This window comes from Chroicocephalus ridibundus, chromosome 1 (genome assembly GCF_963924245.1).
Source record: "Chroicocephalus ridibundus chromosome 1, bChrRid1.1, whole genome shotgun sequence".
Classification (NCBI taxonomy): domain Eukaryota; kingdom Metazoa; phylum Chordata; class Aves; order Charadriiformes; family Laridae; genus Chroicocephalus; species Chroicocephalus ridibundus.
Window position 1 is genome coordinate 87,593,379 of NC_086284.1, and position 27,788 is coordinate 87,621,166.

Here is a 27,788-nt window from a genome sequence, read left to right on the forward strand (position 1 = left end):
TGCCTCAGGACTTTTTAGAAATACATCATTAAATGACCCTATCATACAAACTTTTATATATTGTAAAAATAATCAGAAAATAAAAATAGAAAGCTACTCTGCAATACTACTTCAGATTATTAAATTAATACAATGTAATCATACTTTAGAGCCTTGGCTCTCATTTCAACCCATTAGGGCTACTGAATTGGAGAATATGAGTCCAAGTGCCAAAGTCTTTCTGTTTAGTTTTCTTAAATGTTCCTTGCCTTGAAACAGCAGATACAGCCTAATTTATACAGCTACTGAAACTCTGAAGAGAATTTCTGCCAATTACAATACGAAGTAATTTTTCAACATAAAAATTCCTTGTGGCAAGGATAAATTGTGATCCTGTTCCCTTTAGATCAAGAATTTTTCCTAATGACTCCTCCACACCAAGACATTATTCTCTGCTTACTATAAGAGCCGCTACAGGATTTAATAAAAAAAAATATAAATTAAATCTCTGAAAATACTTCATCAGGCCCACAGGCCTAAGCATACTATAATAAACCTTTCGGTTTAATAGCCATCTTACTTTCCTTTAAATGCCTTCCCAGAAAGCAATTAACAGGGCTATTCAAATTTCTTCAGGCATACCATCAACTAAAGAAAAATTAACTATTAAGTCTTTCTCCTTATATTCTGTGCTTGCCATAACGTTTTTTCCAAAGTGGGAAGTTCTAGTTTGTATTTTCAGTGTCACATTCAAACAAATCGAAATGATCAAAGTATGTATCTCAACCTATGTACAACCAATGCTAGAGCTATTGCCAGAACAGCTGTACATTTTGTTTTCTGACTCCAGCAGCTTTTAAAAAGCCCCTTGTGCACTCTTTCCTTCACTCAATCTGGGACTTTTTTTATGCACCATTCCTTAAAATTCTGTAGAGAGAAATTTCCCTATTGAAAAAAAAAATAATCAAGGATAGCAACAAAATGTTGCATCAGTATAGAACATTCCCATGGATCTTGTCTGTTACATTGGTTTGGGGGAAGATTATATTTTTAAGCATTTTTTGTTTTTGAAAGTCCTTGAAATTTCATTTCTCCAGTAAACCAATGTTTATCTGACATCTAAAGAAATTCTAAAGCACAAGCTCATTTTCCACAGATAAATATATTTTCCTCTATCCTACAGTCCAGCAGCATCCACTGTGCTCTCAAACCTTGATTTTTCCACACTCACACGGCAATCAAACTGTTCCGCAAGACTGCATGTTTGCAGTTTATTTTATTGGTGATAATTTTGACAGAAAGTAGGAAGCTGTGTATATACCCTAAGTAAAATTAGCAGAAGACAGTCCTCAAAGCTCAGAGGAGCTCTACGGAAGGAAACCTAACCAATGGGACACAGAATCTTGACCTTGAATTTCATGCCAGGGCAATACTTTCTTGGGAACTGAACTCCCATACCAAATTATTCTTTCCTTTTATACCCAAGTATGCCATAAATTATCAATACAGAATTTTAATTGCTTGTTTGGGGGAGTCAAGTAGAACCAAATCACATTCCCCGAAGGAAGGAAGGAAGGAAGGAAGGACACACTAGACATTCATCTTCCCTATACCCTTAACATGGCTCCACACCTATTCTGTGCTATGACATTTTTGCACCTTTGCTGGAAAAATGGTGTGCAGTGCCTAGGAGCAATCCCAGTTGTCCCTTTTCCTTTATACAAAGTGCAGATGTGTGGACACAGAGCTTGTAAGATGCAGAGAGGACTTACATAAAACCAGCAATAGTATTCCTGTGGCTACCTCTGGGTTGGAGGAAGTTAATGGATAGTAGCATTCTCAAGCAAATCTGCCTCATTATCAGGCCTCCCCATTCACAGAGCTACACACCAGCAAATGCATTTCTCACCCCAGAGGTGAAACTAGTTCAAAGATCACCAAGACAGACAGGAAAATGACCTGGATTTACTCATGTGCTCAACCTGATCTATCTTTAGCCTGCATGCAGCGCTGTGGCCAAGTATAAACAGCAGCTCAAAATAAACTGCTGTGACTAATGCATTATCTCTTCTAGTTCTATTTTAAATTATTAGCAAACTCTAAGAGCACTTTATTATTTTAGTCCTGCTCTATATTCTTTGGGAACTGAAGGAAATAAAAGTATACGGTGAATGTGGGGCAACAGAAAGGAATAAATAGAAGTTTAATATTTATGCAAATTCAATAGTCCTCAAAATAAGTGTCGTGTTTAACAAAAATAATCACTAACATGATGTAAAGTCTGACAAAATATATAATGGTCTATAACACATCATGACATATTCCAATAAGCTTAAAATAACCACTAAATTTTATCTTGGTTCAGGCTTGCTTACTTGTTTGGTTTTACTTGCATTAAGGGTAAGAATATTTTTACTTTGGGAAACAAGTTTTTGCGTTCCTAAGTAAAATCTGTGAATTTGTGAGCAAGAAGATGGGTATAAAGTAGCCAAAGCTGTTTGAGATACAAGAGGAAGCCCTATATTAAAGGCATCACACACGTATACGTTTGCACAAGTGGGTGAAAGTGGTAGAGGGAGAAAGAGAATTTGAATTTCTGAGTTTACATTTTGATCTATCAACCTACATATATAACGTATCTACTGGCACTTTTCTGGAACTTAAAAAGGAACTTCTAAAGAAAAGTAATTTTTTAATCTAGCTTTACTTTGGAAAGGAAGTCAACAAGATTCCCACTAGTTTAAATTGTATATAGGTAAAATGTACTTGCTTCAATCATCTAGAGCATATATATGCTTGTCAGCTTTGTTATTAGAGTTGCTTTAAATGTAGTATCTTCATTTTGTGATTTAAAATGAACGTGGATTTAGTACTTACTGTGTTTTTCTGAGATACCATATCCTGGGGGGAGAAAAAAAAAAGAGAATTAAAAATGTTTATTCATTTTTACTGGGAGTTATTATTTCCAATAAAAATAACTGGTATACATATATATACACACAAATACAGATGTGTTCTTCACAGCATAATCCACATTTCCTGCTGCAGCAAATTCCAAGGAACAGAACATTGAGAAAAGTCCTAATAGTTCAGGTTAGGAAAAAATTAATGATTCAAAGAAGAAACATGTTTAAAGAAGTGCTCAGAATATGAAGTTCTACTTGCCGGTAACTGGAGTTTCTCAGGTTGGGCACTCCACACATTTGTGAGACAAAATCATTCCAAGATGGACATATTTTTTTTCTCTGAAAGAGTATCCTTAAGATACCTAGGCCTCTTTCCTACCTGGATGGACACAGACCAACACACTCCATTCTACACCCTAATTTTTCTCACCTCAAAATATAAAGAGAGATATTGAAACTATGAGGCAGATGATAAACTAATGGGCATGTAAAACAGACCTCAAAGATTTTGAGTTGCTGCTAAGTAACCTCCTCTTCATTCTAGTGATTGCTTCCATGTCCAATGAACACTGCTTTGTGAAACTAAAGAGATCTCCAGGCAAGTCACGCAGCAAATGTTAGATAAAGACATGTTTCTAAGCAAAGTTATTGATATGATTTAATTGTATGTGCTCTGACAACCTAAGATGATTCTGCTGAAGCAACTTCACATCTGATAGCCTGAAATCCACTTGGACAACCACTGCACAGAAATGATCGCGCCCACACACCCTTTTCCTCAGCAACAGACAAAATATCAGGGACCATCTAAGAGGTTTAGTTCTGCAAATATGACCGTCTTGAAATCTGGATTATATATTCTTTTATATGCTTGGAACTAGGTTGTTTTGCAAAGAACATTGGTGAAACTGAAGAGACAACTCTTGGGAGAATTTCAGGGTGCGTCGTAAGAAATAAGTTATATAAAGTCAGGCTGCCTGAACTTCACAGATCTTCCAAGTAGAAATATAGAAGTCGTGAATACTGCCTTTATAACACTTAAGAGGCATGCACAGCAACCTAGATCCAAGCAAAGTAATAAATTCCTGAAAGGAAGGGAAAAAAACCTGACCAAATTAGTCATAAACATGAGAATAAAGAAACACCAGCAGATAGTCAAAAACACATATTAAGCTACCAAAACCTAAACAGAATTACTGATTAACTTAAAGTCCTCAAGCCCAATAAAATACCACAGAACAAAAGAGATGGAAGGCTTAGACATCTGAAATATCACCATATCTGAAAATTAATATATCTACCTAGCTAAGCAAGTATCTCCAATAGAGCTTTATCTACTAGAGATAAAGATCTTTCTCAACAGGGGGCAATGAACTCTTTGAGAGCCATCCAGCACCTAAGCCATGAAATGTGTCATGAACTGTTCTTCACTGAAAGACCCCCAGAACAATCCCTATCTACCTTCTCAAGTATTCCTAAGAAAGGTGTATTAGCATATTTGAATGGTATCCAACACTGAACTGGGGCTCAATTGCAGAAGAAGTATCAAGGATGTCAGGATAGGACTGAACTACATCCCCGCGTCCAGCTTAAACTACTCTAGCACTTGATCCAGAAGATCTCTTCTACTTGATTCCAGCAACTTAAATCAAGCCTGCTGATCCCATAGTAAGATATGCTATGGGCCTATGTAGGCCAAGGAGGTTATGCAAGCAAGTGGGAGATGAGGAAGAGATCCGTGAAACTGACGGAGTTCCTTGCAGAATAGAGATGAAGACAGATAACAGCTTTTCAAGCCTTAAATGACCCAGTCACACTGCAGTGTTTCCATGTCCCCAGACTTGTCCTTGAGCTTTACATCCTTGGGGGAAAAAAGCCCCAGAACTGACACTGCAAAGACTTGCAAGTTCTGGCAACAAACAATTTGAAGATCCAACCCATGGATGGATGCAATCCTGGAGGTCATTCAGCACTCCAGTTATGGAGCAGGCGCTTGCATATGTGCTTGGCACAAAGTGCAGCAATCAAAGCCATCCACAGAGGTCCTCACTGGGTAGAGACAAATAGAAGATGACTAGTCTGTGCTTCCCAAACTTTGACACATCCTTGGGAGAACCAAGTTGACCAGAACATCTGAGTGCCAGCACTAAAAAAAAATGTAAAAATGTGTTAATGAAAAATAAAAATGAAAGATCTCTTTGCAAGTCAGGCACATTAACAATGCAGGATGAAAAAATTTATCCCTGCCCACCCAGATTTGCTAGAGGAATGGGGGGCATGCAAGTATGCCTTAGCACACTTAGCACGTATCCGCATCGATAACCTCTGAGCACAGAGCGTGAGAGGCTCCAACTCTGAGTTCTTGTGACTCCAGGTCACACAGAATGTGAATGTGTATGTGGACCACCACCTGAAGAAAGGAAGTATGGGATACTAGACATCAGAGAGTAAAACTGATGACATTGAGAGCAGAAAAGAGGAAAGGGAAGCTGTGATGGAAAGAGATGGAAACTCATACAAAATTAAGATTAAACTTAATATTCTTATAGGACCAAGAGGAGTTGGAGAATTCAAAAAAGGATTTTTGGACATTGGTGGTGTGAAAAACAGGAAGTAGTTAGAGGCAATAATTCAAAATAAGAAAAAAAAAACACAGGAAGCACGGACAATGCTGCTCTCAGTGAAGGTAGCAAGAAAATGGATCATATTAAAAGCAGCAGTAGGCAATGATATAGAGGATAAAAGTCTATATGTGACCTAAAACAAAGAGAACCTGCACTGAGAAAGACAGAAACATACACAATATATGACTTGCATCCAGAACAGCAATTTCAGGACTTAAGTGTACAGCATGTATTATCCTACTATAAAAATGAACAGCATGCCTATAAAAAGATTTGGTGGGGATCTCTTTTTTTACCTTCAAACAGTAATAAAAAGGAGATTCCTGTAGTCTTAGCTACTCAGCACCTATGAGACACAAACCTCATCTGACAGAAGTGTTTCAATAGTAGGAGTAGGCTGCAGTACAGCCCTTGTTCAAGCATTATCATTATATAGGCCATAACATTTTTTTTACATGTACTCTAAATAAAAGATGGAAAGGAAGGAAAAAAATCAGACCTGCACTCTCACTTCCAAGTCTAACCATCTGAAACAAAATCAGTTCCATGTTATGGATCTTTTCTCAATAACAATCTTTTATACTATCGTAATCATTGCTTTTTTTGCTAGCAGCTCTTCTTCTAGCATGATTTTGTTATGTAGCTATCAGGAAATCGCATTCAATGGAAGTTTCAGAAAAACACAAACATTTGCAGGATCAGGTATTTAAAGGTATTTCTGAAATTAAGCAGATTTTGAAATGAGAACCTTACCTTGAGAGACTGAGCAGTGTCAGCATCAGTGTCATGGTAGAGTATAACATTATTAGCCATGTCAAAGCTTTCACGCACGCCAAGGTGATAGAACAGTGATGGTTGCTTGGAAATATCACTCATGTCCACAACTGCAACATCTGAAATGAGACAGGGAAGGGGAAAAGTGCTAAAAAAAATAATCATCTTAAAACCAATTTTATTCTTACACAGGATTTAAGAGAAATCCTGAAATTACACATACATTTGCACAGACAAAATCAATCTATTCAGATAAGGACCATTTTCTCATCGTACAAGTACATTTCACCATTCACATACAGAACAAACTCAGGAAGTTATCAGATTGTTACAGTAACTGGGAGGCAGAGTTTATTAATTCTGCTTGAGGTTTTGAAATCACTGCATCAGCAACACCTCAGTTGAAGAAGAAGTTCTGTATTTGCTCTCTGAGCTAGGCCTGGCAGCCTGAATGCTCAATAGGATGGAAGGCTCCAGACCTTCAGGTGGAACATCTAACAACAATAATGTAGCAGAAAATTAGGGAAAACGGCAAGACCAAGTTTATCTGAAGAGGCAGAGGTTTGCAGAACAGGAAATTCCTAAAGAGTAGAAACAGAAAAGACTGAAAGTTGACTTTTAAAAGCTACAGGCAAGATGTTCAAGATGGGGATGCAGGAATGAGGGGATTCAACCACAAGTATCCAGAGCAAGACTTCCACTGCTCTTGGGTAGTATTCCAGTCAGAAATGGAAGTAAAAATATTCACATTGGTGGAAGGTGACCTATACAGAGAGCTAAGGAGAAATATCTCATATTATGCAGAACAGCTGAGTTACAGGCAAAAGTTTCTGTGTTCACCATTTGGTTCTCATATAAGCATGAAGGCCAGTACACAGAGAAGAGGTAACTGGAGGACACTAAATGCTGAGGTTTTTTCCTTGATCCTTATATCCTTTATGCTACTGAAGAAAATTTTGGTTTAAAGCTTTTCAGAGGTCTGTATCTACATGTCTGTCTGCATTCACCACCATGGGATAGATGGATGAACGTAAATCCAAAGTATTCATAAGACTAGAGCCTTGGCATTGAAACCACAGGGGAGTGTGAAGTTCAAAACAGATTCCGGAGACTCAGTGCAGCTGGGCAGTAAATCCTGCACCTCTGAAGGGGTAGCAGACAGTGACTGTACCTACCGGGAAAGACAGAGAAGTGGGAGCTACTAGTAAACAAGAAAACAGATCTGATCTATAAGATCCAAACACAGCAGCCAGTTTATCTGGGCTTCATCAAGGTTACACATCACAAGAATCAATACCCCATACTTGGTATGCAAGTTCTTGGAAAAGTCTGCAAGGAATATACACTCCTGTACAATTCCATTAGGCTATGCTAACACACCACACTGGGGTCAGCCACTCACTTGGGTTACTAACAGATTCCCTGTTAAAGCACAAGGAATGTTTTGAGTCCAAAGACAGTGACATGCCTTAAGATTTAAAAAAACACACAAACAAACAAACAAAAAAACAAAACCACAAACCAACCCCAAACCAAATGAAACAAACAACACAAAACCACAAACACATACACACACCCAAAAAAACCTGAAAACCCCAACATGAAATCATGGCAACATGAGAAAATCCCCTAATTTCTGTGGAACCTCAAATCCTGCACCATCTACTTACGATCTTTCCAGTTCCTGTTTAGCGGGCTCTCTACAGCATGGACAAAATTCTTACTACACTGGACACTGTAGGATCACATAAACCAAGCAGGTGTGAAGCAGTAAATCCCAGCTCCATACACACATCCAAATACAGATTACCCCAATATTACAAAATCATTTTAGAAAACATAGATATCTATAAGACAAAAGACAAACTAACGAGTGGATCTAGAATCAAATACCACCTAGGAAAAAAAAAGTCTAAGAGATTGGACTGGTTTTTGCTGTGAAATCAAAATCACTATCCTGGTAAGACGATTTAGACAATGTGTTCATGTAGCACACAGATACTGCATTTCACAATACAACGTGAGCAATGATTCGTAACATAGTTAATTGAAACAAGGCTATACACAGTTCATTGCCACATGTAGTAGTCTACAACTGAAATTTGTCTTCTATTGACAGTTAACATTCTAAGCAGCATCAGAAACACATTAAATGAACATAAGAACAGAAGTAAGCATCTACATTAAAAAGGGTAATTATTCATCACATATTCATTCACACTGATAAAAGAGTATTTATGACAATGAGTTTTTCTTGTTTATTCACACCTCATGAACACAGGTGTGAATAAGGTAAAATAAAATAAAAATAAAACAAATCGAAGACTAGCAGAGGAGATGAAGACAGTATCACAAAAATATTCTTGCAAGTGAAAAAAAAGCCTCAGGAAGATAACTGAACAGATCCAATCCGATCATGGGAATCAAGGGATGACACAGAAGCAAACGACAGCAGACAGCAGCAGAGCATCAGAAGCGCTAGTGGTTGTGGACTACAGCAGTGATGAGAGGTTGTGTTCACAGGGAGCTCTGCAAGCCCCCCTCCAGCAGGAACAGCAGCAGGCTTGGAGCAGGGAGGAAACAGATCTACTTACAAACGAGCTTTACTAATGTGCTAATGAAACTTAGCTTGAGTCTAGCAGGCCCAGGAAATTAATGCAAATTTGGGTGGAGAACAGATGACCAAGAATAAATGCTTATTTAGGAAGCATATCCCTAAGACATATCCAGTGCACTGGGTGCTGAGAGTATGGTGTTCAGTGTCACTGATCACTGAGTCTAAGCACACCACCCAATACTACTGTTCTCAGGGTTACATCTCTCTTCTTGGTGCAGTCACTTTTGTGAATCACTCTATGAACAACACTAACATGTGGCACCACAAATATTTCTGTTTCAGTTATCCTGAATTTTTCTTATTATTTATGCTAAAATCTTACATCTACAGTTCTTTGAACACAGACACGGGGCCTGGTACTTCAACCACATACTCATTATGGCTGATAAGAAAGAGATAAGAATTTCCTTAAACTTCCTGAGATACACAAAAATAAATACTACAACACTAGTATCGCTTCGCAAAGCTTGATTTATGAATAGAAACATAAGTCAATCACACTTCATTCTCAACTCCCATCCTCCTTATCAGGAGAGTCTGTTCAACCAAACATACTTCTGGGCTTCCCTTTCCAAGCTTAGGTTCAACTTCCTCCATTATAGACAAGTGTGAAGAGAGAGCTAATGCCAACTTTGATCAAATCTTTTAATGAATGAGGAATTTTATGCTACAATGAAAGATTTCACAAAGGTCTAAGAGACCAATGGATATGGTTTCCTATGTTCAAAAGGAAAGAGAGCAAGTGAAGGTACAGTCCCCTCTGTAAAGACAGAAGGCTTCCAAGTGAAGTCCAAAGATCTTTGCAATGCATCCACCAGTGGCTGTGGAGGGCTGGGGATATGCTTAATGTTGCACATGACCAATTTTTGTTGCTTCTGAACAAAACATTTACACTCATTGCTCTGTTTCTGCAGCAGCAACTCGCATTCAAAAGAATATACCCACAAAAATGTCTCCTTCCTCATTTCTTCTTAAGCACAGGAGATCTTTTCAACTCTTTGTTGTCTCGTAGTTGCGCATGAAACTATTTTCATCCTGAAAATAGTTCTCTTTTGTCACAATCCTAAAAGTTGATCTCCCTTTATTATCTGATTACAGTTCATTTGTCTAAGCCTTTGTTTCCATTGTAAAACAATTATGCTATATTTTTTAGTGCATTAAGGTAATTCATCAGTATTATTAGTACAATCTTGATTAGGTCTCTGTATTGTTGCAGCAGATGGCACATAAATAATTTCTTATACTACATTTTACGTATTTTAACACTAGTGTATCTTCAGAGACCAGTCAGGGTGGAGATAAATAACTATGACAACTGAAACGAAGATTAGAAATCAGTAGCTGTGGTAAAACAGGAGACTATGAAACTAATTAATAACTCAACAAGAAAAACATTATTACACAGGTTAAAACCAGAGGACTTATTTCTCTATCTGGCATGCACCTGAAGTCACAGAATCACAGAATGGTTCGGGTTGGAAGGGACCTTGAAGATCATCTAGTTCCTGCCCTACCCTGCACAGGGTCACCTCCCACTAGACCAGGCCGCTCAAAGCCTCACCCAGCCTGGCCTTGAACACTTCCAGGGACGGGGCATCCACAGCCTCCCTGGGCAACCTGTTCCAGTGCCCCACCACCCTTTACAGTAAAGAATTTCTTCCTGGTTATCATATACTTTAATGATCTAAGTAAATCACAAGTCTTCATGTGACTGTTGTATGATTTATGGAATTGTTAGCAACAATGAAAGGAAAATTCTGGCACCAGGTTTTGGGATTTGTAAGTTGAAAGTAGTAAACAAGAGAAAATGAAGAAATAGCCTGAAATATACTGAAAGTTAAATGCAATCTAGGAGGCCTAACAAAAGAAAAATGTACTGCTTTCAATTCCTAATCAAAGACTCACCTCCATCCAGCCTTATCTGTGTGGTGAGCAAGAACTTTAGGCCACTAATACGGACGCATCATTTTTCAGCATTTGGAACCTCTCTATAAATAGTAGATTTAAAAAAAAAACAAGCACCCTTAACATGACAACAGACATCTTACTGGAGAAAAATGAAGAACTTTGCCCCTTGTTATTCACTAGCATCCTGCTAAGCTATGAACCCTTCCAGTTACTATTGCTTCAGATTATTGTCCTTCATAGTTAATAAATAAACAAACTCCTTATCCATGAAATCCACTGGAGGAAACTGTTGAAGTTATTCTTCAGAACAATAGCAATGCTCCTAAAGAAAAAAAAAGTCCTCATAACTATCTTCAAGAATCCATAATTTAAGGATGCACAGTCAATTCTTTTTCTGCATGACTGCATGGTCCTTTAAAGGAAAGAATATCAGTTTTTACAAGGAAACAGTTATGGTAAAATTTGAAGTGCATTTGAAAACTAGGAACGTTTTGCAGCTTTCCCTTAAGCTAAAACAAAAGGCACAACACTCTCAGACTTTAATATACCCTTGTACTCCCAGAAACTGGGAGAAGGCTATAAAGGCAATAATTGCATATATTGCTCAAGGCAATGAAGCATAGTAGTAACTACCAACAGAACAGTTAAGGTAGTTTTTCAGCATAGCTTGTTATACCAGCAAACTCTGAGTGCCTTCCGTTAGATCCTAAACACAAACCAATTTTAGTGTAAAACCACTGCCAACACCCGTGATGCTATTAAGGCTCCCACAATGCATTGAGTTTTATTAAAATCTCACTGCTCTAAAATCATGCTATTCTGTAAGAGTCTGCTTAATTTTCTTTAAAAAAATAAATAATTTGTTCCAATTACAATCACATAGTAAAATACAAAAATATAACCAGAAGTTGCCTTAGAAGATAAAAGTCTCAAACATAAACATGCAATTTTTTTCTAAATTTAGGAATTTCTGATTGAAAACAAGAGTATTTCAATTCAGCGTCTTCAAGTTTGCAAGATTATAGCATGAACTTTGCTAACTTTGCTGGTGTGCTATAGGGCCAGAATTTGTCACAAAAATAAAAACCATCTAGGTAGTAATGGTTTATCCTGCAATGTAGAATTGTATATGTTATAATCACATTAAATTGTATATATTATAATCACATTATAGATACAGACTTGCATATATTACAATCACATGTACGTATTATAATCACATTAAACAGCATTTTCAAAACCATTTCATGTATTTCAGACTAGGCTTAACTTCTTGTAGACTAAAACCAAGTGCTGCACTTCCGTATACATACTAAAATTCAAATTAACTGCAATTAATTAGTTTAGAAATCACTTACAAAGCACCTTTAAGACGGAAGGTTGTTCTTATAAGCTGTGGTCAATTTTTGCACAAGAATTCAGTTGTAGCTGGAGTCTGACTACAAGTTTCAGCCTACTTCCTACTTCAGAAGAGGAAACACAAGCCTGCACACTGGAGATCTGAAACTTTTTGATACAGCAAGGGCACTTCCTTTAGAAAGAGTGTTTAGTTCACACACCAAGGGAATTGAGAACTCAATTGACAGGAAATTTAAGACTTAAATTAGGTATGAGTCCTCATATTAGTTGGGGAAAAAAGAAGATTTCTTTCTGTTCACATATAATAAGTGCTAAGGAAAAGCAGTAAGATTTTTGGTGTTATTAATGACACCAATCACAAATTGGAGAAAGAAGATAACTTTAATATTGGCCAAATAATTTTTAATTCACTTTTTTTAAAGGATTATTATATTGGGAAGACAACAGAGAAAATTAGACTCTGATTCTGGTGTATTATCCATCCACACCCACTCTGATTATAAAATGAAGCAAAATCTAAACTTAGATATATCTCACTTTTCACAGCTCTAACGGTTTTGTTAAGTGCTTCACGAATTCTGAAAACCTGGGCATCAAATGGCAAAAATTCTGAAATGTGCTTGTGCATCATTTGCCTGTTTACTCAGGAAAACAAAAGGACTTGTAAAGTGGCAATTTCAGGCACATGTTTTACCAAGAACAGTGCAAAACCTCTAATTTGTGTTCTCAGACTTCGTTTGTCATTTGTCTTTTACTCAGCTGTGGCTTTAATCTTACCTTCATCTTCACCTTACAACAGGTTTTATGTTACAAAATGATCTATGGGTGAGAAAGGCACAGCAAAATGTATCAGTTCTGCTCCTCTCACCTAGCAAAATGGAAAGCAAGGAAAAAAAGCCTGAAAACTGGGGCCCTTATAAAAGCCAACATTATCAGAACAGCAAACACAAGGAAAGTCAGACCTTTCTTTTGCATTTCTTCCTTCCTCTATGTCAAATCTTGCTCTGGAAAGCAGTTTCACATCCTTCCCCATGAAGTCATTCTGCTCTGTGAATGTGAATACTGAGAGTGCTGAAGAAGTAATTTTAACTATGTATTAGCTGACCAGAAGCAGCATTCTTGGCTAAGGAAAGTCAGCTGTCAAATAAACTTTTCTGAAAGGACCAGGCAAATCCAGAGCCCTGCTGTTGCTAGGAAACTGCAAAACTTTAATTTTTAGATGAGCCTTTCCACTATATGGCAGCATTGCTAACTGCAACAATTAGGACAGTTGCTTTGCTCCACTTAACACACAAACACACTGAAACTGGCAGTGTCCCACCTCCAGAGACAAATCTGTGAACAGCTGTGTTAAGCAAAGTGGTCCAACTGGCACTTCACAGGCTGGATCCAGCTGACCAACTTCCTTTGTTTGGAAAGTAGGCACATCCGCATAGATGAGGAGGAGGAAGAAAAGTTGATATCCAAGTCTGTTTCTAAACAGAGCATTAGCATTTGGGTGAATGCTAGAGAGTCCTTTCATGCGGCCCAGCAAGGCATCTCCTCCTTCCTACACACCTAAAAAGTTTGGGGCACTCAAACTCAAGCCTCTCAGCTCCCAAGGCAAAAATCTGACGTACAGCAAACTACTAGAATGGTTAGAATTTACCGAGCAAAGCTGTAGCCTGGATTACGCTCTGAAAGTGGAGATAAGGAAGCTGGTACACTTGTTTTTCATGTACAGATCACAAAAGTGCCTCATATGGCTTCCATTCAAACCACTGGGAGAACACCCAGAGATCTGTAATGGCATAGGTACAAGCCTATGTTCCTTGCTTGGAGAGACAAGGAGAGCCATCCTGCAGGTGGTGAAACGTGAAGTCCGAAGAAGAAGCCAGCAGGATAATCCAGTGTGGAAAAAACAGAGGCACAGGTTGCTGAAGTGAGACCAGTAACAAAAGTAACCAGCAAAGCAACACGTACACAGAGCCAGAAAGCATTTTAATGTAGGTAAGGAATACAAAAAACATATTTATTTTAAATATTTACTTTAGTTGTAACCAGAGAGAAACTTCTTGTTTGTGAGATCAGTTCTCACCTGTAACCTTTTGTCCTTTCGACTTCAAATATCAGGCCTTGGCAACAACATTTGAAAATGTTAGTCTTAGGTTGTCTTAGTAAGATACGACATTATAACATTAACTGGCAATTCCCACCAAGCAAAATCAACCCTCAGGTTACAGTGAAAAAAACAACAGCATGGATTGAGGGGCCAATGCTCATCTCTGGCTTTCATAATTCTGTATGAGTACCCATTTCATACAACGAACTCCACAACAGGGTTACATTCAGACCCAAACATTACAGCCACTAATCATGTTAGCACTGTGGTGTTACTTTACAGTTATACTCAGATACCACATCTTTCATCTGTCCTCTGGAACACGGAACGCACGTTAAAAATAGAACTAGCACATATTTTTCATGCTCCAGTGGCATTTATTGCAACTCGGGATAAACTAGTATCTAAACTATTAATTTTTCTAAACTATGACAAAGTATTTGTGCCATATTTGTAATTGATACATATTCCTTAAAACCAAAATAACCATCTGTTCAAAAAGTTAAATCACCAAGAAACTGCACTTTAGTTAAAAGGAACAGAACAAATTACAGCAGGTGAGCAACACTGCCCGTTCTAAGGGTTGATCTGTAACCTGAGTTCTCATTTATTTTTATGTGTTGGGATTTCCTTATTCATTAGATAAAACAGCTGAAGCTTTCAATTCTTTCCCCCGCAATTGCATATTAGGAACTTTTTCATTAAATGGAAGCAAGGATTCTTCAAAAAACCTTGGATATCAAAAGCAAAAGCTTTAAGAAACATTTTAGATGTTTCTTAAATATAATTAAATTCACAGTAAAACTAAGTTTCAAACAAGGCAAGGCACTATATTAAAATAAGAATGCAGTTCTGTTGATCTAGAAAAGCAAAAATTGTGTCAAGAGCATGCCTGTGCTTATTATTTCTTTAACTGATCTTTAAAGAGTCTCTCAGACTCTGCCAAAACAGAATACAACCAGCACCCACAAGAAGTGATGTGGGAAGAAAAATAATGCAGTTAACATAATACATAGGGCATCCAAACTTAGAATGCATTTCTAAGGCTTTTGCACAAGTATGAAGGAGAAAAATATTGCATGATTGGAATAGTGAAACACCTGAAAATAACCTGACATTCAGAAAAGAGCAGAAAACTATTATTTTTTGTACAGTTGGCAGTTTAGGGCAGGACGAAAACAAAGAACTAATCCTCAAAGAACTTTTATTGCCATACTGAATTGCAGAAGTTAGGAAATATATCATTCCCTGTAAACAGTGTATGCCTAAGCTTAGAAGCTGCTTAATGTTTTCCAAGACAAAGCTTTGCTTTTGGTCCTTTTTAACTTTGCCAGTCTTTGCTTCAGGTTGGTTTTTTTTTTCTTTATAAAAGATTTAATTAAAAACAACCCAGTCATTTCTGAGACTGCGTTGGAAAACTTATTTTTCTGGACAATGTTAAACATCCTCTCATGCCAAACTAAGAAGCCTTAGTGCTTTCAAGCATGAAAACAGAAATTTGTCAGACGAGTCAGGCTGTCTGGAAGTACTCTTGATAGCCTCATGAAATGCCGCTAGTTCCAAAGCTAAGTTTTCAGCAGAGAGTTGGTCAGAGTCACAAGGGAGATGTTTGGTCTCAGATGAGCCAGTCCTCACTCACTTCATTGTCAATACAGAGAGAGGAAAAGCACTTTTAGAGCACCATTCGCCTGATCTGTCAGAAGTCTACTTTAGGATGAGATGAATTGCAGCCCAGAAGCGCCCGTTTCTCTCCACTAATTATGAAGGAAAGGAGTCAAAGCCACCCGCAAACACTCACACTGAAGGTGTTCAGTGCTATGAACCCCCTCCATAGGGCCTAGCAACTCTGCTTTGAAGAATTTCATTAACCACTAAGGCATTTCAGTCAAGAATTGTATCACCTCAGCAGATAGTTCCCTGCAGATGTTCCCACCAGCTGACCAATGAATTGGTTGGTGGCCCACAGAGAAGGACTACAGCTCTTTCTCATGAGTACTATGCCCATGGTTGCTCTGCCTGCAAGAAAGAAAAGGAAGGATTGTCACAATTCAAACCCTCAGACCCAAAGTAATCTCTGAAACACCTAACTCTTGCTTAGGTTTCCCATAAATTGGGAACTCATTTGTGAATCGCAGCTTATGATGTTGGTTTTTTTGGCACTCGAGAAATGCCATTATACAACTGTGTGGATGACTGTTTCTTAACAGGCGTGTACTATCTTAGCCCAGAGTCTTTTCTGCTACTCATATAATCTGATTGTTTAGTTACATTGAAGCACCGACTGTAACCTCATGGTCTATGAATGAAGTTTATACTCAAATTAAATTCTCAGTAAAATTACCTTCAAGCCAAACATAAGCATTACAGTTCCCCGTAAGCCAATGACATTCATACTACATCTACTAACAGACTTTACTTTTTTTTTGTCTTTCATACCATAGCTTGTGAGGTCCTGGGAACAACATAGTTTCAAGTCTGAGGAAGCTAACTCACAGTGGTGTGAGAGATCACAGTTAAAAAAAAGAATGTAACAGTTAAAAAAAGAATGTACACGCACACTGTCCTGGGAAAGTCACCCAGTACACACTCCTTTGGACAGCCACCCTTCCTTGAGGAAGGATTGTAAAATTTAGCCACTCTGAGACCACCATCAAAGTCACAGATCTTTAGTTACCAACCACAATCGTATTAGATGGGTCCTGCCAAGGTCTGCACACAGCTAATAAATGATTTTGGAAAGTTGTGACATGCACAAGAGACCAATATTTATAGCATTTCTTTATAAAATCACAGCCTTCAAACTCCTGGGTTAGAAACTGAAAGAGACCTCATCACTTGCATCTTGCCCATTTGAGCAGTTTCATGGCTCAGGCAGATGAAAGCTTATGCCCATCTGCAACTCCTACCTCTTTCCCATGACCCATGGTCTCTGCTTCCCTCTCGTCCTGTTCTATCCTCCCCATATCCCTCAACCTATATTTAACTTGATAACTTCTACCTAACAGTGCTAGCACAGCAGCAGATAGAAGCTGGGATAGACTAGGGAAGTGATCGTCCCCCACCAGTGAGGCCACACCTCAAATACTGTGTTCAGTTTTGGGCCACTCACTACAAGAAAGACACTGAGGTGCAGGAGTATGTCCAAAGAAGGGCAGCAAAGCTCGTGAGGGGTCTAGAGCTCAAGTATTACAAGGAGCAGTTGAGGGAGCTGGGGTTGTTTAGCTTGGAGAAAAGGAGGCTGAGGGGAGACCTTATTGATCTCTACAACTACCTGAAAGGAGGTTATAGAGAGACGGGGGTCAGTCTCTTCTCCCAAGTAACAGGTAATAGAACAAGAGGAAATGGCCTCAGGTTGCACCACAGGATGTTTTGATTGGATACTAAGAAAAAATTCTTCACTGAAAGCGTTGTGAAGCATTGGAACAGGCTGCCCAAGAAAATGATTGAGTCACCATCCCTGGAGGTATTTAAAAGACGTGTAGATGTGACACTTAGGGACATGGTTTAGTGGTGGACTTCGCAGTGCTAGATTTACAGTTGGACTCAATGAGGTCCTTCTATGATTCTAAGCTCTGTTGATACAGCTTATCAGTCCTGTGAGTGGTATCAGTTTCCAGCTTCCTGCTAGCCTCCTGGAAAAATACTTTAAAAAATTGTTAGACTTACAACAATTGAAAGAAATAAAGGTTATAAACTTCATTTCATGAAAACTCACTTTTTACATATCATATAGTAAAACACACTTGCATCTGTACTTTGGGCTGAGATAGCACACACACAGACACCTCTTAAACAATAGTCATCCAACACTGTTATATAATCAGATTTCTTGAGTGCCAAACCAAAGTACTTACAGTGGCTGCTATTTCAACCTTGTAAGCCTTCACCCAACAGAAGTAAACACAAAAGCAAAACACCCCAAGCAAACAAAAAAGGAAAATTAAAGCAATTTGCTATTGCAGGTTGACATTCATCATTTGACCGTGTACAATGTAAAAATCAACAACTATTAATCACTGCAAGTTTCAGGGAAAAAAATCCTTCCCTAAAAAAAGCCAAAATATAATATAAAATACTCTATACTCACTACCTAATTATTGTTAAAATAAGCTGAAGAATCTTGATATTCTAAGACAATTTTTAATCATCACAACTCAAATATCATATCAAGAATCTAGCTTCCCTGGTATCAAAAATGCTGTGGAAGAATAGCTATCACAATGCATGCTTTCAAATTTTCTCCAAAGGTTCACTGCATCGGTGACTAAGTTCAATTTTCTGTTACTTCAGCTTTCACCTTTAGTCCCTCATCCCTCCACCCCCCAATCACTTTTACCAAAGTAAAGGCTGGATAAAATGTATATTTGATTCAGGACTCATCATTTACTTGTCAAAATGGGAAGAGAGAGAACCCAGACTTCCTAAGAAGCAAAAAACCAACAGTAAGAGCTAACTGTGCAGTGTGAGATCCAATACAGCCATAGCAGACAAGTGACTGTGGGGTATGTGGTGAACAAAGCAGTTCCCCCCCACCTCAGTGGCTGCAGAAGGTGTGTAGGCACACTGTGACAGAGGCTGACAAGACTGCAGGAAGAGAAAGGGCAGTATCATGGCTTAAGCAGCTGAATGCTTGCCTGTGTAACTGAATTCCATCCCTGCTTCTTTCTGCCTCACAGCTGCTTCGTGATGCCTAGTCACATAAACTGAGATTCAAGAGATGGACTTGGTGACCATACAGTTATTAAGATTCTGATTTTCAGGGGGGAGGAGAAATAATCAAAATACTTCAATGGAACACAAAAAGAGGCTTTGAAAAACAGCCCTCATTTTAAAGGTAGTTTGTAACAAACCCAGTGCCTTTAGAGAGGAGAAAAATCCTAATATTTTAACTAAGCTATTCCCATCTATTATCCAGTTGTACCTCTGCATAAGTTTTAATTCAAATAGTCTCTGACTCAGCATCTACAGTCTTCCATCTGCAAAACAGCTAAGCATATACAGAGCAATCAACATGCCTAAATCCTACCTCAAAAAAGACATGTATTTGCACTCCCCATGTGCTCATTCAATCTTTATACCCAAATGAACACTAACAAAGCAGCATTCAAAACTTCTCAAAGAGCATTTATATAATCTATGTTTTTTCCCTTTTTGTTATTCACAGACATTAGGCACATTAAGATTTCAGAAGTCACATACTTCTCACTTTTTCCCGAACTCAGTATCACTGACTGAAAAAGGTCTTCAAATCTACGTATCCAGGACACTAGAAAAATACTAATCCATCACAGACAATCCAAAAAAAGATACCTGAACAATTGTTTTCTCTGTTTATATACTCTTAGTATATTAAAAATTGTGACATACATGCCAGACAGCCATAATGAGTAGATGTCTCATATCATACATACTTTTCACTATGCCAGGTCATTTAGGGTAACATTATTTTCCAAAACTTCTCTGCAAGACGAAGCCTACTAATTCTACAGAATCTGTTATTTCTCTGCCTGATTTAACAGCAGAGAAGAAAAGAAACAACGGAGCAAATTAAAGACAGATGCTTCACACTTGCCTGCCACACCAGCAGTGTGCCAATTGTCACATATTTCCACCACAATGTTTACTAGAGCTAAACTAGCCAGTTGAGAGAGCATACAGAGAAAACACCTCAACCCTGAACCTAATTTGAACCTTGCCTGCAGTTTGGGGGGAAAAATGAGAAAGGTGAACTTTATTTAACTTTTCGTACACCTCTGCACTTCCTACATTGGATCATAAAAGGCAATGAAAGGGAATAAAGTATCAAAAAAAAAAAAAATCACTTATGGGATGATTTGGCCTCAGTGAAATTAAGAAGAGTACAAAATTCAAGCAGAAAGGCTGTCCCTTCTTCCTCAACTGCAGGAAAATCAATTCCTAGGCCAAGGAGGTTTAGATAGGCTCCCAACTTTTAGAAGTTTATCCAAACTAAACGACTTGAGAGTCACCCATCATTTAATAAATACTTTGGCTGGGGAGCAGAAAAAAATCTGCCAAATCTGCACATCTCCAACAGGTCACACACTGGCCAACAACATATAGCAAAAACATTTGAAAAAAACAAAAATACATGGAACTTTATGTTCTGCCCAAAGAAATGTAAGAGATAAGAAAAAGAATCCAAATAAAATGCACTACAATAGAAAGAAAAAAGATTTCAGTACATGAAAGCTCCTAAATCTGGGTTAAGCTGAGACCTTTATTATTTTCTTTAATAATTAAAAATATAGCATACAAGGATGAATAAGACTTTCCTACTCTGAATCACAATATTATTTTAAAAAAAAACAAATATCAAGAGACATCTCCATCATTAGCACTGGGAACGTGTACATACCAAACTGAGGTATTCCACTTCATACCTAGATTACATGTTTCCTCTTTATGTTGATAGACTCCTAGGTTGTTATTTAGGATCCACATAAAAGCACAATAAATTATGCACAGAGAAAATATTAATTGAGGAAAGGCAGTATTATTAAAGTGCAAATGAAAATAAAGTTTACATAAAGCCACAGGATCCTCTGTGAGCCAAGAGACTTGCACTCACATATGAATACAGAGTTCCTGATTTAATATTCTGGATGCTGGGCAGATGTGGATTCAATCTGCTATTTTTAACTTTCCTGTAAACAGCACAAGCTTTATGTGCCAGCCTAAAAGACTGCATGCGCTACTGAAAAAACCCTTATATACCACTGAACACTGTAATTTCAAAAATGGGCAACAGCCATTAAAAAATTAGAAAATTCTATTTCAAGGCACTAAGTAGTGGTCAATAAAATCCGGAGTTTCAGTAGAAGCTGGCCTTTCCATAAAAAGTCACAACCATTATCTACTTAATGTTTAACTATCCTGTAAATACAGTATACATTATTACTTCCAGCATGTAGATAGGGAATATTAAGCATTGACACAGCTTTTTTGTTATCACAGCGGATTCACTCTAGATTTCCCTACTTTAACTAAGATTATAACCAAGACCCCCAAAGCTAATCATCATAGGATCTCTATAAAGTCAGAGGAATATTAGTTCTTCCAAATTGTGATTCATCAGACACGATGCATCACATGAAATTGTGACTTTACAGCAAGCCTCTAACCATGGCCTCCAGCGTTTACTAAATGTAGTGTAGGATGGTTCACCTCAAAACATACACACATAAAAAGTTGTCACAAGCCACGTTCATCCATATTCACCAGTTCTTATCTGTGGGCAGGCCAGCCACAAAGCTGCCTCCACACCATTAAAACCACTTTATTTTTTTTTACTGTTCTGAACTGCAGTATGACTATGAGACACCCAGGCTATCAGATGATGTCAAATGCTGTTGAAAGTGGGCATTTACTGCTTTTTCATTTAGAACTCGAGTTTGGCTGCTGTTCACTAGCTGGAATTAAGTATTAGGCTTGTAAGACAAGACTAAATCAGCATATTTTTCAAAGGGTTTTTTAAAAGTGTTCAGGGAGTATGACAACAGTGAACATTTTCATGAACAGCAGCATATGCTCCAGAAGGAGGAAGGAATCTATTCAACACATTGCAGCATTCATTTTTCATGAATCCTTAAAGCTTTATCAGTTTTGATGAAACACAAGTCAAAGTTAGGGTTGAGCAACTACCATACTCAGATCTGAGGTCCCACAGATTTATTAAACAGACAGAACAGAATAGCAACTGCCACCTCTTTCAGGGACTACAAGATGGAAACTCAAATTTGAAGTCATATTGAAGGAAAAGGATCAACAGTACATTGCTAATCTGTACCTTGTGAACATGTCATGGTGGGAGTATGCAAGGAACTTTAGATTTAAGATCCTAAATTCTGAATATCCATCTTTAAAACTGTCCAAAATATCAAAGGTTAAGGAAATTAACCTTGTTGTGTTATATCTCCTCAGAGGCAATCATTACTGCAAAACAAGGAATCTGAAGAGGCATTAATGGGTAAAAAGGTAATAATAATGTGTCTTGATTGCAAGCCAGAAAGTCAAGGCAGTTTCTGGTTTTCCAGAAACAATATGAAGACCTACCTAGTTTTGTTCTGTAGTTATTATAATAAGCAAAAAGGTAAGTTTATCAGCTCTGAAACTTAATTACCATGAAAACAAAAAGATCTCTCTCAACCATTTTCGGATTTGTCAGTTATCTTAAGGACCATGAACAACACTAGTAGGAACAGACACAATGTTTGGCTTTGAGCTTGGTAATCTTGTCCTTTTTTCAAACTGGGTTTAAAAAGACTGAAGCGTGTCAAGCATCCGTTTACAAAGAAAACAACTGAAACAACTCAGTTCCACAAAAGACAGAGATGATGCTCATAAAAGCGGACAGTTACTCTGTTAAACACGATTGTGCACACAGAAGCTCTGCAAAGTAAGGAAGCCTAGTGCCAAGCAGTAACAACATTGTAAACATTAGCTTTACTCCTGCAAGTTTTTATTTTCAACTAAGAGCAGCAGAGATGACTGGTCTAGCACTGATGGAAAGCAACACAGACAGATTACAGCCTTGTGATGTTTTCATTTACCAATTCCCAACTCCAGTTTCATCCTGTCACTCTCATGGCAAAGGCAAAATTAACAAGAAATCTCTCCCCTCAACACACACACAAATTAGCAGAATTAAAATTTTTAAAAAAATTAATAAAATCCTTTTTCTTTCTCCAACTGCTGTGAGTGAAAGGCAGCAACAGGAGAGTTAATTCCACTGGTCTCACCTGAGTGAAATTATTATGGGGAGATTTTTTCTGCATTAGACAAAACCTGCAGCCTTTCTGTGATTCCTAATGCAAAGACACTTGATTCAATACAACTTCTTCTGGCTGAGCTACCTACTACATACTGTAACAAATTTAAAGGAGGAGAGGGGATAGCAAGCAAGTGGCAAATAAGTCACTATCCCAAGTGTAAACAAAGTAACTCCCACATTATTTTCCCCACAATCAGTTTCATGAATCTACAACTCTGTTTTTGACCAGCCTGGAGGCAGTGGAGTACCACAATTCACGGAAAGCACTGCTGACAGCAGTAGGAAACTGAAGAATTTTAGGGAAAGCTCATTATCATGCTGATTTACATGGGAGTTCGTTTGTTTTCCAGAACTAATGCATTTTGGGCTTAGACTTCAAAAGCTTTAGATATTATGTGAACAGCATTTCTCAAATTATTGAGAGGCCAATGACCATCAGCAGTTGAGCTACAGTTCTGTGCATGAAGGCATGTTTTCCTAAACGGGAGAAGAAAAAACATAAACAGCAGAGAGTCTAGGCATTGCCTTCCATAACTTGATACAAAATGAAAAAAAGAAATTATACTGAGTGAAACAAAATTAAAAAACACTTCAAGATGATTCTATTTACAACTATCCTTTGTTTCTTACTTTAAAGAGATATTAAATAAATTTTAAACATAATCTAAGCATAAAAGCAGTATATACTACAGTAGACACAACTATACGTGCACAAGTTCAGCTATGATAAGCTGGAGTACTTGCCTTAACACTGTATTTAGCAACCCCATCACAGATCAGCAGAAAGCTGGGGATGTAGTCTTCACAGTGTCATTACTGTTTTGCATTTGTGACTGTCATCAGAGCCCTGACGCGGTTCAGCCAATGAAAGATCATGCTTACCAAGGCTGTGATCATGTACTTTCAATATAATAAAAGCTGGGATACAATTTTCAAAGTTGTGAATCCCATTTGGTTTTGAGCTCCAAGGCATAACTGTTGTTGAACTACTGACTTAAACAAAAGTTTAAATACTCAGAGGCTTTACCAGAGAATATCTGAAAAGTTTCAATTCTACCACCTTGAACACCACAGCAGAATCATTTATTTTGTCAGGCTGAATATTACAAAGGATAAAAAAAGCAAGCACAATTTATCATAACACAGTGATCCAATATTTTAAGTGTCAGAACTCATGTCCCAGCTTTGGGTCCCTCCTTGCAGACTACAGTGATGCAGCTTTTGCTCCTGGTGTGCCTCTACAGCCACCCCAACCTCTCAGGAAAAGGTGAAGGTAGTAGCAGCACTCCTCAGAGAAAGAAGACAAGCCAGGTGAAAGCATACTGTGGGACATGTTTGGCTCATCAGCTGCCAGCTGAATCACATTGACCTTTGGAGACACTGCAGACACTCTATAGCAAGCCTGTGCCAGGGAGCAGGATAAAGCAACAGCTGCGCTCCCTCCCTTGGCTTAGTCTCACGCGCCCACACTGCTGTTCAAAGGTAGCCTGAGGCTAAAGCAATTCACATCCGTGCTGAAGTTCAAGGCAAACAGAGCCTACTATGTTCACAAATTTCACCTGCAAGTGGCAAACCACATTGAGGTCTTCCTAAGAAAGACCCCACGCCTATCTTGACTGCCTAATTTCAGCCATGCAACATCACTGCAGTGTGAAAAGAGGCAGCTGCTAGGCCAAACAACCACCACTAGGGCTGCTCCTCCATGCGTGTTGAAGCAGCAGTATGCCCAGAGTATCAACTGAACAAAGGTTTGCACTCAGTGTGGACAGTCAGCGAGTTTGAACTTCAGGCCATCTTATAAGCAGAATATAGAGGAAGCCAAGAAGTCTGGAGTTCTCATCCAAGTTCTGCACCAACTCCTTACACATCAGAAGAGCTTTACCTCAAGCTTCTATGTCTGCAAACCAGGAACATTAGTTACTTTTTAACTAGGGAGTACATCAACATTTGTTAATGTGCAAGTTTAATTTGATGATTAAAAAAGCAATGTATAATTACAGTGATAAAAGCAGGGCATGACTGCAGAACATAAAATGAGCTACTGCCTATCTATCATAATTTGTCTATTTTATGGGAGGATGGAAATGAAAACAATGTAATTAACTCACATAAGCAAATATGTCCTTTTTTTTTCTTTTAAACTTAATTTTGTGACCTCAGGTCTGAGAGAAACAATTCTTAAAACTATGAAGAATACGCTACACACAGCACAGCAAGACTGAACAAGCACACAATCACTGCAAAAGAGATGAGTGGCCAGGAACCAGGCTCCCACCTAAGCAGCCCCACGCGCCCATTCTGGTTGAGTCAAGCCTGTCGTACAGCTTCTTTTCAGGACCTCTCTGATACGATTGAGGGTAAACTTGAAATGCAACAAGGTAGAACAAGAGATCTGCTTGCCAACATCTCATGGTCAAATGGCACATAAGATTCCCTCACAGTAACTTAGGAACTATATTGAAAAATCTGTTTGTATATCATTCTTAAACAAAACAAGAAAACCCCCGTGACCTCTAGAATTCACTGACTGGTATGCACAGTCAGCACTTTGTTTTTCTCCCACCAGTAATCAGAACAACATTTACTTACATAAAGAATTCCAGAAACGTTTAATTTCCCACAAAATATTTAATCAACATTTAAAAAACAAAACAAAACAAAACAAAAAATACCCTAACTGTGGTGTTCTCAAGGGCCATGTGACAATAATTGGCTTCAGATCAAAGGCAGGTCAAGATAGATGCAGTTGTTCATCCAGTCCTCTTCAATATATTCATCCATGACCTGGATGAGGGGATAGAGTGCACCCTCAGCAAGTTTGCTGATGACACAAAGCTGGGGGGGTGGCTGACACACCAGAAGGCTGTGCCGCCATACAGAGAGACCTGGACAGGTTGGAGAGTTGGGCAGAGAGGAACCTTATGAAATTCAACAAGGGCAAGTGTAGGGTGCTGCACCTGGGGAGGAATAACCCCATGCACCAGTACAGGTTGGGGGCTGACCTGCTGGAGAGCAGCTCTGTGGAAAGAGACCTGGGAGTCCTGGTGGACAACAGGATGACCATGAGCCACCAATGTGCCCTCGTGGCCAAGGAGGCCAATGGCATCCTGGGGTGCATCAAGAAGAGCGTGGCCAGCAGGTCAAGGGAGGTCATCCTCCCCCTCTACTCTGCCTTGGTGAGTCCACACCTGGAGTACTGTGTCCAGCTCTGGGCTCCCCGGTTCAAGAAGGACAGGGAACTGCTGGAGAGGGTACAGCAAAGGGCTACACGGATGATTAGGGGACTGGAACACTTCTCTTATGAAGAAAGGCTGAGGGATTTGGGTCTCTTCAGTCTGGAAAAAAGACGGCCGAGGGGGGATCTTATCAATGCTTATAAATACTTAAAGGGTGGGTGTCAGGAGGATGGGGCCAATCTCTTTCCGGTGGTGCCCAGTGACAGGACAAGAGGTAATGGGCACAAACTTGAGCATAAGAAGTTCCACCTAAACATGAGGAGGAACTTCTTTACTTTGAGGGTGGCAGAGCACTGGAACAGGCTGCCCAGAGAGGTGGTGGAGTCTCCCTCTCTGGAGACATTCCAAACCCACCTGGACGCGTTCCTGTGCAACCTGCTCTGGGTGACCCTGCTCTGGCAGGGAGGTTGGACTAGATGATCTCCAGAGGTCCCTTCCAACCCTATGCTTCTATGATTCTATGATCTCTTCCGAATAACTCTAAATGTTCAAATTTTCTAAATAATTTGTAATGGGTGTAATGTGCATAAAAGATTTTGTTTAACTAAGTCTATTTAGCAAGAATCAATGAAACTTTTAACCATACAGTGAAAAACACTACTTGCAGAGTAAACTAAAAGAAAACAGAATCACACAGGATTTTTATTATATTCACGAAGAAGATTCCTTCTCAGCTGATTCAACACCTAGAAATCATCTGATGTGTTCCTAGCTACAAAACACAGTGAACAGTGTTCACAGTCAGATTCCAGGAAGCCTTCTCAGATTTTAATGTTTAAGCTCAGGAGGAGAGAAAGACAAGCAGAGAAAATGGAAAGTTGTATGTTGGGTTGTTTTTTGGTTTTGTTATTGTTTTTTTACATGCAAGTAAGTTTCATGCAAAGGAACAAACAGAAAAAAAATAAAGTGCAATTTTTTTGTTTTTTATCCAAAAGCCATGGCACAGAAATTAATCACTTCAGATAGTGCACACACATGTACATACTCTCACCTTGGAACAATGAAAGTAGTCCAAATTTGCATGGTTAGCAGCAGATTTTTAGAGATGGAAACAACTCCAAAGCTTCATTAAAGGGTAGGACTCACATTGGTTTTGGTTTGTCAGTATTTCTTTCCATGTGACCCATCATAACTAAAAAGAGATGTTAGTTCCAAAAGGAGCAGCAGTAAAACTGAGTCTCCCTCCATTAGACAATCAAGGTATATTTCTTCTTTTTGTTTTTAACACCTTCATCATTCTCTGAATACAGCTCTGCTCCTGCATTTGTCCCATGGCAATATACCAAAAGAAAGTTAATTAATTCCACATAACCTATTTATGGTTATTTATTTGCATAACCAATGTACAGTTATTTATTTGCTTGTTTCTAAGTTTGTTCAACTGACATTAAAGGAGCTATTTCATAGAATACACGCAAGCTGAACCAAAGTAAAGCCTTCCAGGTTACACACAGAAAAAGCAACAGTGTCGATACAAAGACATTTTTCAGGGG

General features: G+C 38.5%; 1 protein-coding gene across 4 annotated transcripts in view; it reads right to left on the reverse strand.

Annotated features, from left to right (window-relative positions):
• Positions 1-27,788, reverse strand: part of MAP3K15 (mitogen-activated protein kinase kinase kinase 15) — a 94,149-nt gene that overhangs the window by 58,603 nt on the left and 7,758 nt on the right. For 3 of the 4 annotated variants that reach the window (XM_063342691.1, XM_063342693.1, XM_063342694.1), the window contains exons 2-3: positions 6,263-6,402; positions 2,857-2,880 (exon numbers count right to left, since the gene is read on the reverse strand). In XM_063342691.1, coding sequence (XP_063198761.1) covers positions 2,857-2,880; positions 6,263-6,402 — 164 coding nt within the window. Of the gene's footprint in view, positions 1-2,856; positions 2,881-6,262; positions 6,403-16,169; positions 16,285-27,788 lie in introns of all 4 variants that reach the window. The other variant, XM_063342692.1, reaches the window with a different exon arrangement.